The following is a 15,922-nucleotide window of genomic DNA, read 5'->3' on the forward strand; positions in this document are numbered from 1 at the left end:
GAAAGCTTAGATTTATGAAAATGATAGCTAGACCTCTGTGTTTGGTAGTGGTAGATTCTCATGTAACTAAGATTTTCATTTTTGAAAAATAATTTAAAAGTCATTTAGTAAAAACATAAAAACCACAAAATGTTTTGGGCAAATGATCTGCAAAGACTTGTTAGACTTTTGAGCAGGGCCACAATATGGTAGTTGGTGTTTGGGCAGAAAAAAACACCCCAAAACCCACTATAGTCGATGAGCTTTTTTCACAACACAAAGAACGCGAAAATGTCGGAGACAGCAAAGCGGAAAATCTCCGATGGCCGTGAATATGATTTGAAATGCCACCTTCCCGGACGTCACATGGCCGTGAATATGATTTGAAATGCCACCTTCCCGGACGTCACATGGCCGTCAAAATTGACGAGGCAAACGCGTCCCTTTAAACGGTAAGTACCAGAGCTTTTAAAAGTTTCGTTCGATATATGCCTGTCTGGTGTGCGTTGGATTGTTACTGTACGGCGTTTGCCGCACCTTTGGAGGACGACAACAAGGTATGTGTTAGAGTGCTAAGATGGGACTGTTGATGATGTCTCTTCTGATCTTTGTTGCGTTTGATTTCATGGGTTCTTGAAGTTTTAGGAGCAGTGATGATGTTTGCAGAATTTTGAGGGTGTCTGAATGTTATTTTGCAGGAAATTTGTTCACCTGAATTTATATCAATATAATCTTAACTGTTTCCCTGTTCTCCATGCTCGAATTAGAATTTTCGACGAAGAATAGTCGGGTTTGGGTTTTAGGGCTTCTGTTATGTATTCGTTTTGTGGTTATGTGATTTGTAGTAAGAAGTTTGAGTTTTGTCAAGTAAAACTGTACACTGTAACTGTTGAATAGTGAAGGCCAACATACACATGTTTTTTTTTACCCTCCATTATATTTTGTCTCTTCAGCTGATCATTAGTGATCTATATATGCTGATGACATGTATTGTAAACATATTCATTTTCTCATTAATATAATTCCTCTGCTCTCTATATATGCTGATGACATGTATTGTAAACATATTCATTTTCTCATTAATATAATTCCTCTGCTCTCAGTGTGGACGTAGCCACGATTTGTGGTGAACCACGATAAATTTTGTGTTTGTGTTTTTGCTGTTCTGTATTTTCTTTTCGCATTCTTAGTTAATTGACAATTGGTATTAGAGCTGTAATTGATTTCGGTGACCAAATTCCGAAGTCATGGAAGAAACAAGAGTGCAAAAATTCTCGGGGAAGAATTTCAGTTTGTGGAAGGTACAGATGCGATCACTTTTGATCAAGCATGATCTTGCAATAGCAATTGAAGGCAAAGCAAAGAAGCCTACCGCCATGTCAGATGAAGACTGGACTAAAACTGATAAGAAGGCAATGGCAGAGATTTTTCTTTCATTATCTGCGTATGTGTTGTTCAACGTGAACAATGAAACATCAACAAAAACTGTATGGGACAAACTTCATAGTATGTATCAGACGACATCTGCTGCAAATAAATTTTTATCATGAAGAAGCTTTACAAGTTAAAGATGAAGGACGGTACAGCGATGTCGAATCACATAAATGAGTTGAATACTCTTTTATGTCAAGCACACTCCATCGGTATGCCTCAAGATGACGAAAATAAGGCGTTCATCTTATTATGTTCGTTACCAGATAGTTGGGATGGTGTGGTCATAGCGATTAGCACTTCCGTAATCGGCAAAAACAAGCTGGTCTACGATGAGGTAGCCTCTACATTGCTTAGTGAAGACATGAGGAGAACTAATAAAGAGTCTTCATCCAGCGAAGCGCTAACAATGGTTAGTACGGAAAATAGAGGAAGAACTCAACATAGAGGCAGAAATAATAACAACAACCAAAGGTCACAATCAGCTAGAAGGTCGCAGTCCCGAGGTAGACAAAACGGTTGTTGGTTTTGTGGAAAGGCTGGTCATGTTAAAAAGGACTGCAGAAAATATAAAAGAACTCAAGAAAAAGTTTTGGATAGCGGAGCAAACATCATTCATGATCCTGGTGATGGTGTTTTGGTTCTTACAACAAGTGACACAACTTCGAATTCATGGGTAATTGACTCCGGGGCTTCATTTCATGCATCTTCTTGCAGCGAAGCCTTCACAAACTACAAGGAAGGTAAATTTGGGAATGTTTATTTGGGTGATAACAAGGCTTGTGAAATCGTAGGAAAGGGGGATATTTTGTTATCAATTAAAGGAGGCGCTCAATTATTGCTTCAAGATGTTAGGTATGTTCCCAATTTAAAAAGAAATTTGATTTCCGTTAGTCAGTTATATGCTCAAGGTTTTCTTACACTCCTTACGGACACATGGAAAATTACCAAGGGTTCCATGATTATTGCTAAAAGGGATAAAGTTGGCAATCTGTATGTTGTAGAGACTAATGATGAGGTGGGAGCTGTGATGACTGTTGTGGACAGCGATGCCGCACTTTGGCATCAAAGATTAGGCCACATGAGCAAGAAGGGGTTAGAGGTTATGCTTAATAGTGAGTAACTTCTGGGTCTCCAATCAGTAGATTTAGAATTCTGTGAACATTGTCTTCATGGGAAAAAAAAACGTGTTAGTTTTTTGAAGCATGGTCATGACAAGAAGACGACACCATTTTATTTGGTGCACTCGGATGTCTTCGGTCCAACAGAGGTAACCTCTCATGGAGGCGCAAATTTCTTTGTTTCCTTTCTTGATGATTGTACTAGAAACGTTTGGGTTTATATGATGTCTAGAAAGTCTGAAGTTTTCTCCAAATTAAAAATTTTTAAAGCTCTTGTTGAAAATCAGAGCGGGCACAAAATTAAATGTTTAAAATTAGATAATGGAGGTGAATTTTGTTCCTTGGAGTTTGATAACTTTTGTGCAGATCATGGTATTCGACGGGTGAAAGTTGTGCCATTCACCCCTCAAGAAAATGGGACAGTGGAAAGACTAAATCGAACTATACTTGAGAAAGTTCGATGTATGCAATCTAATGCCGGTTTAGGCAAAGAATTCTGGGCGAAGGCTTGCAATACAGTAGTATACTTGATTAATTGAAGTCCTTCATCTCGTTTGGACTTTGGAATTCCGGAGGAGGAATGGTTGGGTAGAAGGATTTCCTACTCACATCTTCAAGTGTATGGGTGTCAAGCATTTGTTCATGTTTCTAAAGAAAAAAGGAGCAAGTTGGATTCAAAATCACAAGAATGTATCTTCTTGGGCTATGGTGAAGATCAGTATGGTTTTCGATTATGGGATCCTATTGCAAAGAAGATTCTACGGAGTTGAGATGTGGTATTTAATGAGATGAAGTTTCCGGCTCTTCAATCAGCGCCATAGGAAAGAGTAGTTGAAGATTTTATTCCTATGCCTTTATTTAATGAGAATACTTCTTCATTGAACTCACAGTCACAGTCTCAGCCCATCATTTCCACTCCTAACTCTGTTCTGGCACCAAATCTTGCTCTATCCTCATTCTCTGCTTTGAGCATGGATTTTTATCATGGGCAGCCTAATGAAGAGCTATTTGAACATACCTCACAAACCAGAGATTCCAATGCACAGGATGTTCAGGTATACCCAAACAATGAACACTTTGATAGCTCTGTTGGTCGGCTCAATCAAAGGCAGCATTTAGAGACAAGTCATGGAGTCTGTGGTGGTTTTAAAGCTTTAGCTCACGGCAGGGATAAAGAGGGTGCCGTTCAAAGGGTCGACGACCCTAGTTTTGGTTATGACGACCACCAGGGACATGGTAACATAGACTCACGGCCCCCTCGGCCCCCTCCATGCAATCTTCAATCAGCGCTTTCTCCTCCGCCAGTTTCAACTCACGATATTGACCCAGGCCACGGTAGTGAGCAGAATGTCTGCGGGTTTGGGGGTCTCTCACCCACGCAACAGTTGAAACAAAATCCTACAGGTAAAGAACAAGGAGTCGACAGGGAATGTAGCATTGGCTTCAATGGTCAGCATAAAGCACGGGCTCCTCCACACGTCTCAGGTTCCGGTCCATTTAGTCTTCACCAATCTGTGACAGAGCACCAAATAGTCACAGAGCATGAGGGAAGGGGAATCTCTGCACACGATGGCCAAGCTCGGGCAATAGAGCCTGTTGAATATGCAGGCCACCAATGTCTGCTTTCTTCTAGGCAGCCTCCCTCTTACATACCTGATGAATCCCATCGTATTGCGAGTTCCATTTCTTGCAACAGACTTCATCAGTCTGAGGGTCACGACATGTAGAATAATCATAATTTGTTTGAAGGTGTTGATGGACTGTTGCCAAGCGCTCCAGTCAACTCTACTTCACCATTGGGAATGGGAAGTCAAAATAACCACACCTCTGGGGATGGAAAGATGGTTTCAAAAGCTTCTGTAGCTATGCTTTTGCCGCCTCACACCTCTGGTTTTTCTGCTCACATCCTAGATCGTGATATTGGGAATTCCTCTCCCTTGGCAGTAGCAAATAAGAGAAGAATCTCAGTCATAGGCTCCCCATTTGAACTGGTCCATCCTGCAAATAACTCTAGTCAAGATAAAATAAAGGATTCTATGATTGAATTGAGGAGGTCTACAAGGCAGAGAAAAATGCCTGCAAAGTATTCGGATTATGAGCTATATTCCGAGGAGGCAGAGCCTGAGATATTAATCTCTGATCAAGTAGAGCCGGCTAATTTTCAAGATGCTTGTAGAAGTACTGATAAAAATTAGTGGATGATTGCGATGGAAGAAGAGATGAACTCTCTTAAAACAAATAAAACATGGGACTTAGTTCCACTTCCACCCAACCGGAAAGCTCTGAAAAACCGTTGGGTATATAAGGTGAAAGAAGATGGCGGACGAAAGAGGTACTGTGCTCGACTTGTTGTCAAAGGATATGCTCAGAAAAAGGGCTTAGATTTTGAAGAGATTTTCTCACCTATTGTTCGAATGACTACAATTCGGGCAGTTTTGGGATTGGTAGCCATTTGGGATCTTGAGCTCGAACAGCTTGATGTTAAGACCGCTTTTCTACATGGCGACATTAATGAAGAATTGTACATGGAACAGCCTGAATCTATTGTTGGCTGAAGCGGAGTTTGTATGGGCTCAAGCAAGCTCCAAGACAATGGTATATTAAATTTGATCGGTTCATGGCTGAACATAACTTCACTCGATGCAAATCAGATCCTTGTGTCTACTATAAAAGACTTCCTAGTGGTGAGTTTGTTATTCTTTTACTTTATGTTGATGACATGCTAGTTGCTAGTACTTCTCCTCAAATAATCAGCAAGCTAAAGAAAGAGTTAGCTTCTCGGTTTGCCATGAAAGATTTAGGGGCGGCCAAAAAGATTCTTGGGATGACTATGACTAGAGATAGACAGAAAAAGGTGTTGACTTTGTCACAAAAATCAGACATTGACAAAGTTGTAGAGCTGTTTGGCATGGCTGAAGCTAAACACGTTCCTATTCCTCTTGCTCCTCATTTCTGTCTAAGTTCTGAATTGTGTCCCAAAACACAAGATGAGAAGGATTTTATGAATAATGTTCCTTATAAATCAGCGGTTGGTAGCTTAATGTACGCTATGGTTTCTACACGTCCGACATTGCTCATGTGGTGGGAGTAGTTAGTAGATACATGAGCAATCTCGGGAAACTTCATTGGGAAGCAATGAAATGGATATTGCGGTATCTCAAGGGTACTTCTGATTATGCATTGTGTTTTGGTAGAAATCATGCTCAGCTGCAAGGATTCGGTGACTTAGATCTTGCCAGAGATCGAGAAAAGTGCAGGTCTACTACTGGTTATGCTTTCACATTTTTCGGGGCTGCCATTAGTTGGGCCTCAAGACTGCAACATTGTGTTCCACTTTCTTTTGCTGAAGCTGAATACTTGGCTCTTTCCGAAGGGGCTATAGAGATGATTTGGTTGCAACACTTATGCAGTGATTTACATTGGCAACAAGATGATTATGTTTTATTTTTAGATAGTCAGAGTGCAATTTTTATGGTTCACAATCATTCCTCTCAGCGACGCTCCAAACATATTGACAAGCATGCTCACTATGTTCGCTATGTGGTGGCAGAAGGAAAACTAAAGGTTGCCAAAATTGATACCAAGATCAATCCGGAGGACATGTTGACGAAGGTTGTTGCCAAGGAGAAGTTCGAATGTGTCAGGACTTCTCTTGGCCTTGTTAAAAAGAAGTAAGTCAGCATGTAGAGCAGGGGAATGGATGATCAACTAGTGTATTTGTTGTCTTCAGATGGGAGATTTTTGAATAGTGAAGGCCAACAAACACATGTTTTATTTTTCCCTCCATTATATTTTGTCTCTTCAGCTGATCATTAGTGATCTATATATGCTGATGACATGTATTGTAAACATATTTGTTTTCTCATTAATATAATTCCTCTGCTCTCAGTGTGGACGTAGCCACGATTTGTGGTGAACCACGATAAACTCTGTGTTTGTGTTTTTGCTGTTCTGTAATTTCTTTTCGCATTCTTAGTTAATTTACAGTAACGAGCTCCAGGGACGCCTTTTTGTTGTGTTAAGCATTTTTATTGCTTTAGAGTAACTACTGTCAAAATTGGAGTTTTTAATGACAGTCGATTTCAACTATTACGTACAAGCTCAGCATAGAGACTAAGCCGTAGAGAGAGGGACCTATTTTTTGGACATTGAAATGATTTGGAGTTAACTTTATGGGGTATTGTGAAGACTCTATATTGGAAAAATCGAGAGAAGAAGAAAGTTTTATGACTGATAACAAGATGCCTGTGACTAAATTGATAAGTGATGTCCTGCAAAACCATGATGTGGGTTTATCTGTGGGCTATATTGATTTTTTAAAGTATGGCAATAGCTTTAATGTATTTCATTGTGATTTTTACTCGCAACTAAAATGATTGTCAGAGTTACTTCCTGCAAATGCTTTTATTCTTTTTCATTAGAATTTTTGTCTGCAAGGAAAATGACTGAAGTTTTAAAGGCATTAGATCCACGGAAGTTACTTCCTCAATGGTCTCGTTTAGAGCTTTATGCCTGCTTTTTGGGCTCCCGTTTTAAGATAATTTCCAATGTAAATGCTAAACAAATCACAAGAGTTTCTTAACAAAGTGGCATATCCTTGTTCAGGGCTTCGTTTTGCCATACTAGCTTACTATTTCTATTTCTTAAGACTGAATCAACAAATCAGATAATCAATGATTTTAACTGAATGCCAATACCTTTATACTGAGTATAGAGGTTTGCATCTGAACATATACTGTATTGGACAAAGCAGTTGGCAGTTTCCTTGATATAGATTTACATGGGTTCTATTGAAGGAATTTTATAGATTCAAACCTCTTTGACTCTTATTTATGATAGTTCAGGTCAAATAGAGTTATTTCAAGTCATATTGAGAGTCGTTTTCCTGGCAGCTGCTCTCCTTAACATAATAAATGCATTTTGGATTGCTTCTGGTAGACTCATATTTACTCAAAAATTCCATGAAACTTGTTCCATTTGGCGAATAAGCAAAATTTTAAGCCATCTAAAATTTATATATCAAATAATCAGTTGACAAGATATTTATATTTTTCCTCGATGAACAGGGAAATCAGATACAATCCTTCATCATCTTCACCTACATCAGGAGTTTGTCTCTGGTGGCTTACGGCTTAATGCTTCATCTGCCTGCATCTCAGCTTACTAGGTTTCTGATTCTGTTTAGCAGTCACAATAAAGATGCCAGGTGCACAGAATTCAAACTGCTGATCTCTAGCTGGTGAGAATTTAGCTGCTGCTGATTGGTGTACCGGCTGCAACTTTGTTAGTATGTTATTTTAACTAAAGTGACATTTTCTCCTTTTGTTGACTCAAAACTTTGATGGCACTTATTGTTAAGTTTTATGGATCTCTGATAAATAAAACAATTACAATAAATATGAGAACAGTAGATACTCTTATTTGAATAACAGTAGTGCTGAGTATTCCTTCAATTAACGGTGATTTGTATATTGCTTGAGATCAGTATTTTCTTTCTTGCAGATCGTTGATAATATGGATTGTATGCCAAATATTCTCATGCTCCTGCAGATTAGACTTGATAAGAAATATCCTGAACAAATATTGATAATACTTTACTAGCAGATCGCTGGGTCTGAGATGCCATAGATAGATGTCTTCCCTCAGTGATCTGCTCTCCCTAAGTATGTAGACGGAGGGTCATGACCCCCGTAGAGTCATGACTATGTGGCCTTTGGCCATGTAGAGTCATGCCTCTACGGTGGCATGACTTAACAAACTGTTAGTTAAGGTAACCTCAATATAAGCAGTGCTCCGATAACAAATGCAGTAAGAACATGCCGATTCAAATAGGGACTGCCGATAGGCATTGTTAGCCTCCTGATAATTGCATTGTGACTGAGTTAATCCAAACACACACACACACACACATAAAATAAATGTTACAGCAATTTATCTGAGAAACCAAAAACACAGATTTATATATGAATCAGATGTGCATCATTACTTCTACTGATGCTATACATTAACACTCCCTCTTAGCAAGGGAGAAGTAATACACAAATGAAAAATCTGATCACATTGTTTGAACTTAACACTCAAAAACAGTGACTAGTCAGATAAAGATTTTCAAGTTATAAATACTATCATAAAGCATGTTATGATCTCTAATTGTCCGAAACAATATCTAGAATAATAATGAAAATGTTATCTATGATCTCTAATTGCCCAAAGCAATATCTAGAGATGTCCATAGTAATGACATGAAAATTTGTTACTCATGATCTCTAATTGCCCCAAGCAATGTCTAGAGATGTCCATGATAATAACATGAAAATTTGTTACTCATGATCTCTAATTGCCCAAAGCAATGTCTAGAGATGTCCATGATAACAGGCCTATCATTTACAAGATCGTCATCTTGTAAATAATTGCCTTTGGAATAAATATGTCCATGAAAGATCGTCACCTTTCATTACATATCTGATGCAACTAAACAACAATAGAAGCATAAACTCACATGAATTAAAATTTTAATTAAATATTCAATATTACAAGTTATTCATACCAAGTTTTTCTCTGAAGTATTTCAACTTCACTTTAGCAAGAGGTTTGGTAAAGATATCAGCTGTTTGCTCATTAGTACATATATACTCTAGTTGAATGATTCCTCAATTCAGCATATCTCGAATGTAGTGGTAAGGAATTTCAATATGTTTGGAGCGATTGTGGAAAATTGGATTGGTTGAAAGCTTGATGCAACTTTGATTATCATAGTGAATCACAATGGGCTTTAAGGGTCTTTTGAACAAATTTGTTAACAATTTCCGTAACCATACCGCTTCTCTAGCACCCAAAGAAGATGCATGTATTCTACTTCGGTGGAACTTAATGCAACTGAAGTCTGTTTTCTGCTGGACCAAGAAACCATGCCAAATCCTAGGCTGAAGCAATAACCAGAAGTACTCTTGCATTCAATAGGACTGCTTATCGAATTAGAATCTGAATATCCATGAAGTTCGATGTTGATTTTATCATATTTGATACCTATTCCAATAGTACCCTTTAGATATCTCAAAATGTATTTAGTTGCATGTAGATTTATCTTCTTTGGTGCACACATAAACTGACTCAAGGTGTTAGTGGCATACCATATATCAGGACGAGTATTAACCAAATACATTAAAGATCCTATAATCTGCCTGTAGTAGGTAGAATTTGTAGGTTCTGATTTGATCATATCATCCTTTAACTTGTGTAGATTTACTTCCATAGGAGGAGCCGCTGGTTTACATTCCATCATTCCAAATTTTGTTAAAATGTCAACTTTATATTTTCCTTGATTCAAAAGAACGTAGTTATCCTATTGCCAGATTTCTAATCCAAGAAAATAGTGAAGTAGACCTAAGTCTTTCATTTCAAACTCTGCCTTGAGTTTTTGTTTGCATTTTTTTATGAGATGTTCCTCACCTATTAGCAACAAATCATCAACATATAGCACAAGAATAATCATGTCATCACCACTATTTTGAAGTATAAGTTGGGATCTGCTTCATTTTTGGAGTATCCTAACTTCATTAGATAGTTGTCTATCCTTTCATACCACACTCTAGGAGCTTGTTTGAGACTATAAAGTGCTTTCTTTAATTTACAAACACGAGTTTTGCTGTCATGAGTATTGAATCCTTCTAGTTGCTCGATATAGATGACTTCTTCAATCTTGCCATTAAGGAATGCTATTTTGACATCCATTTGGTGAACCTTCCATCCCTTGGATGCTGCAATAGCCAAGATGGTTCTAATTGAAGTATATCTAGGAATTGAAGCAAATGTTTCTTCATAATCAATGCCTTCTTTTTGTGAGAAACTCTGTGCTACAAACTTGGCTTTGTATTTTTCAATGCTGCCATCAGATGCATATTTAATTTTAAACAACCATTTGGAAGAAACAACTGATTTGTTCTTAGGTCATGGTACAACATCCCATACATCATTTTTTAATATAGAGTTATATTATTCAATTATTGCTTCTTTCCAAGACTGATTTGAAAGTGCTTCTTTAACACTAGAAGGTTCTGTTTTTATAAGTTCAGTTAACAATGCAACATAACATGATTGACTTCTTGTTCTTTTGCTCTCTCGCATCACTTCATTAGGTTCAACTTGATTTTCTTCTATCATTTTCCTAGCCCAAAGTGGCCTCTTTTTATTATTGACATTTTCAAAATCTTCATGATTAGACATAGTGGAAGAAGATGGTGCAATATCATTCTCCCTCTCAATTTCTGCTTGTTGATTTTCATCTACTTCGGGAATTAATTCTGTAATGGATTCATCACTGTTTCTAGAAATATTAAAGGCAATATCTTCTTCAAATTTAACATCTCTGCTAATCTCAATTGTTCTTTGACCTGGAATGAAGACCTCGTATACTTTTGTAGTCTCACTATATCCAATAAATATCCCCTTTTTCTCGGAAGGTTCTAGTTTAGTTCTTTTCTATTTAGGAATGTGGATATAAACTGGACATTCAAATATTCTTAGATGGCTTAGATCAGGTTTAATGCTAGTGAATACTTCTTCTAGGGTGGTCTCTAATACTGAGTGTGGACATCTGTTTTGAATGTAAACTGCAGTATTAGATGCTTCAACCCAAAAGAAAGTATAAAGGTTTTGATCGTGCATCATTGCTATGGCAGATTCCACAATTGATCTATTTTTACGTTCAACAATTCCATTCTTTTGAGGATTATAAGGTACATAAAACTCCCTCTTAATCTCAACAGCAATGCACATTTTTTTAAAAATATCAGAGATGTATTCACCTCCATTGTCTGACCTTAGTGTTTTAATTTTCTGTCCTGATTGATTTTCAACTAAGGCTTTGAACTCTTTGAATTTTGATAAAACTTCAGTTGATTCTTTCTGTTTCAGAAAATAGATCCAAGTTCTTCTAGAGTAATCATCTATGAAAATTATATAGAAGAAGCACCAATTAAGAGAAGGTACAGACTTAGGACCGCAAAGATCAGTATGGATTAGTTCAAGAATGGATTTAGATTTGTAAATACTTTTAGGAAATTATTGTTTAGAATTTTTACCTAAAGCACATCCTTTGCAAATACTTAAATGAGTAGTTTTAAGGCTAGGTAAACCTTTACAATTTTTCCTATAGATGACAATGAACGATAGTGAAGGTGACCTAGCCTCCTATGCCAAATTTCGGTGGAATTTGAACTTTCATGACTAAGAGCTAGATTTTGATTATTACAAAGTTTATAAAGACTTCCATCTCTAAATCCGATGGAAATGGCTGTCTTAATATTAGAGTTCTTGGGCCGAGATAGAACTTTGTCCTCTTGAAATGTGATTCTAAATCCTTGATCAACAACACTAGAAATAGAGACTAGGTTTTTTTTTATTCTTGGTACATATAAAACATTTTTGAGTTGTAGTGTAATTCCTGAATTTAGTTGTATTGAACAGGAACCAATTCCTTTAATAGGATGAGTAGAGTTATCTCCAATTGTGACTTCTTCTGAAGCTTGTTCAGAGAAAGTTTCATTTGTCTTTAAAACCGGTGATGTGCCGAGATGCTCCACTGTTTATGATCCAAGTGTTGTGGTTAGAGTTTAATTCACTCGAAAGAGCTAAGTAAAAAGCGTAGTTTTCTCTTTCTTCTTTCTCTACACCCTCTCCTTTGATTTTAGCTAAGGCTACTTGAATTTTCTTCTTTTCAGGGCAGAAGCTATGGGAGTGACCAATTTTGTCACATTTAAAACATTCAACTTTGGACTAATCACGTTGTATGTATGATTTGTTAGATTCCCTTTTGTTGTATTTGAATTTTCTTTTCTTGTTTGATTTCACATGGAGTGCTTGAATTTGTCCCTCTTGATTTTTACTTAGTCCTCTTGAGACTAATCTAGATTGTTCTTGTGTGCATTCATTCTTTAATAAATCAAATTTTGGGAGTTCGGGTCGAGAACTTAAACCTCGGATAAATGTTTCCCATGATAAAGGAAGACCTCTTAGAGCGATCATGCCGAGTTCTTTGTCATCAACTCGATTTTCCATAGTTGCAAGTTGATATTTTAGTTCAGAAATCCTTAGAAAATATGAAGTTATATATTCTCCATTTTTTATCTTTATATATAGTAGATCTTGCTTTAGAGTTAATAATCTACTAATATTGTTGATTTCAAATGTTTCTTGAATACTAGAGAACATCTCAAAGACAGACTAGATACGGATGGTAGAATATGATCTTTTACAGAATTTATTATGATTTTCATTGCTTTATTATTATATCTTTTCCATGTTACCTTTTCTGACTCATTTTTAGGCATGGATATGTTTGATTCAATATATTCCTCTAACTCCATTTCTCTTAGTATTACCATTACTCTAATTTTCCATGAAGAGAAATTAGATGCACCCTCAAGCCTATCTTCTAGTCTCACATGATTCACCATTTTAATGATTAAAATTTAGCCCCTTTTCTTTTAAAATTTGAGATTTTAGATTTTATTCTGAGTAATGGTTTTTCTTATCAGAATGACTCTGATACCATGTTAAGTTTTATGGATCTTTGATAGATAAAACAATTACAATAAATATGAGAACAGTAGATACTCTTACTTGAATAACAGTAGTGCTGACTGCTGAGTATTCCTTCAATTAATGGTGATTTGCATATTGCTTGAGATCAGTATTTTCTTTCTTGCAGATCGCTGATAATATGGATTGTATGCCAAATCTTCTAATGCTCCTGCAGATTAGACTTGATAAGAAATATCCTGAACAAATATTAATAATACTTTACTAGCAGATCGCTGGGTCTGAGATGCCGTAGATAGATGTCTTCCCTCGGCGATCTGCTCTCCCATAAGTATATAGATGGAGGGTCATGACCCCTGTAGAGTTATGACTCTAGGGTGGCATGACTTAACTGTTAGTTAAGGTAACCTCAATATAAGCAGTGCTCTGATAACAAATCCAGTAAGAACATGCTGATTCAAATAGGGACTGCCGATAGGCATTGTTAGTCTCCCGATAATTGCATTGTGATTGAGTTAATCCAAACACACACACACATATATAAAATAAATGTTAACAGCAATTTATCCGAGAAACCAAAAACACAGATTTATATATGAATCAGATGTGCATCATTAGTTCTACTGATGCTATACATTAACACTTATTATAATTGTGGCACAACTTGGTAATTAAAGTGACACTTTCACTCTCTGTGGAATCAAACTTTGATGGCGCCTATTATAATTGTGGTAAAACACGGTCTTTAAGTCAAGAAAATTGCAATGGTATGTGGAGTTGCGTCCCCTGCCCTGGAAGCAGGCAACCCCATCCCCAAGTCATTTCGGGGATGATGGGATGTCAATGGGACATCACCTTGTTGACCCATTGACTGGGAACTCACAGGAAATGGGGGAGATGTCCCTATGCTGTTCAAGGATACCTAATTGTCCTGATGCGTCCCTGTGGCTGGGAGTACTGTAATTGTTGTGCCATTTTTTATATTATTGATTTATAAGTTGTCTGATTTTGGACTGTTGTTATCAATTATATATAGTCACAGGTTTAAGATATTTGCCTTGTATCATGTTGTTTGTAAAGGATTTAGCCATTAGAACTACTAAAAATGATTTCACCAGCTGCCATACTACTGTTTTGAATGAGGTTTTACATGATTTATGACTGCTGCAACTTCATATCTGCTTGCATACAATTTGATTTGCGCAAGTTGAGTAAGGGTTTCCGCCTACAGTAGAGTTGTACAATCATTTGGAACTCAAGGAAGTTATTATATTTCTCGATTAGAAGTTTTATGTTCTTTTGCTCATATGGTATGGTGTACTATAAACATGGTGGTAGGTTCATAAGATAGCCTTTAGCATTGCAAGAGGTTGTGTATTTCCTCAAGTCTTGGAGAGAGAACAGAATTTGCTTACAAGTCAATAAGAAGCATAATATGATTTGGTTGAATTCCTTTATTAATCTAATTCAATTGTTGAAGGGTAAAATCATAGTTCTCCTCACTTGCCTCCATAAGGTTTGTATTCATTTTGTTGATAAGCTAATTAATCCTACACACTTATTTGTTATTTCCCCAGAATCAGTCAATTTTTTTTTTCAAATAGATGATTATCATTAAGTTTCAACCACTGCATAAAAATTAAAAAATGTTGCGGAAAATGCTCTAATATTTATTTACATATTGATATTGTTGTTATCAAGTTATTGGCATCTCTTTCGCCCCCCCCCCCCTCTCATTAATTAATATATTTCAAAAAAAAAAAAAAAAAAAAAAAAAAATATATATATATATATATCTGTTCCCTGCTATCCCCTACAAATGGCCCTCAGACTGTCTTTCTCGGTATACATCCCCTGCTGCCCCCTTGTCCGCATCCCCAAAACACTGTGGACCATTGGTATAGTGAGATTGCTTTCCTGGCAATAGCCATTCTCACTATAATAACTCTATTTGGGTTGCCTCTCAAGGATTCAAAGTTTCAAGAAAATTCCATAAATAGATTCAGATATGTCAAATAAGTGATGAGAGAATTCTGGAAGCATCTTTATAGTGAGGAAATTTAACCTTAAGTTAACTGAAAAGACAATCCCACACCTCTAAGACAACTTTATTGTGGCTACTGTTTGTTAAAATTTTGAGTAGAATCATATATGTAATAGGCATTAAATAAGGTATTCTATTCAACCTAACCAACTCTGGGTAATAACCTCCACCTGACATAAATTTCTCAAAATAATTACTTGAATGTAGTTGCACATCTGTTTTCGAATGTTTAAAATTCCTTAAATCTGAAACACATACTCACCTTAAGCACCAATCTAAACACCCAGATATGAAAACAGTTTAGAATGATAGATAAGGTACTTACTAGGAAAGAATGTAGCACGACACTTGGTATATTAACAATTGAATATTCTTTAAAATTCAGTCTTGTACCTAGCAACATCTTCATCCCTATATAATAATATGGACAAAACAAATGTTAGGAGGTGCATGGGGTTGAATGAGGAATTGGTTCACCATTAGTTTGGGCTTTTGGTTGAATAGTTGCCTTGCTTGATAAGGCTAAGAAAGAATGCATGTTTATGTCAAGCATCTTGTAAAAAATATTATAAGAGATAGGCTAACCATTGTTCTAGACTTTTGGTGTAGTGGCTTGCTTTTTAAGGCTAGAAACAATGTATGTTTGTGTCGACCATCTCAGAAAAAAATATTATAAGGAGTTCATGCATGAGTCATTTCCTATTGTGATTCATGTTGAGCACTTTGTCCATGATCAACCTTGTTAAAAATTGCTCGAGGAAAAGTAATCTTGAGAAGGGTGGATTGGCCCGCCATTAATACATGTTTG

At 36.7% G+C, this 15,922-nt stretch overlaps 1 protein-coding gene across 3 annotated transcripts in view; it reads left to right on the forward strand.

Moving 5' to 3' along the window:
- Positions 1-272: 272 nt before the first annotated feature.
- The window catches only part of LOC149533184 (histone H3-like centromeric protein CENH3), a 38,173-nt gene continuing 22,523 nt past the window's right edge, over positions 273-15,922 (forward strand). The window contains exons 1-3 of one of the 3 annotated variants that reach the window (XM_089803767.1): positions 273-536; positions 7,598-7,770; positions 12,251-12,320. In XM_089803767.1, the coding sequence (XP_089659893.1) occupies positions 468-536; positions 7,598-7,770; positions 12,251-12,320 (312 nt within the window). In that variant the 5' untranslated portion in view covers positions 273-467. The remainder of the gene's footprint in view (positions 537-7,597; positions 7,771-12,250; positions 12,321-15,922) is intronic. The other 2 variants (XM_089803766.1, XM_089803768.1) reach the window with 2 other exon arrangements.

Source organism: Cupressus sempervirens, chromosome 10 (assembly GCF_028749045.1).
Source record: "Cupressus sempervirens isolate cs-2001-9-10 chromosome 10, ASM2874904v1, whole genome shotgun sequence".
NCBI classification, from domain to species: domain Eukaryota; kingdom Viridiplantae; phylum Streptophyta; class Pinopsida; order Cupressales; family Cupressaceae; genus Cupressus; species Cupressus sempervirens.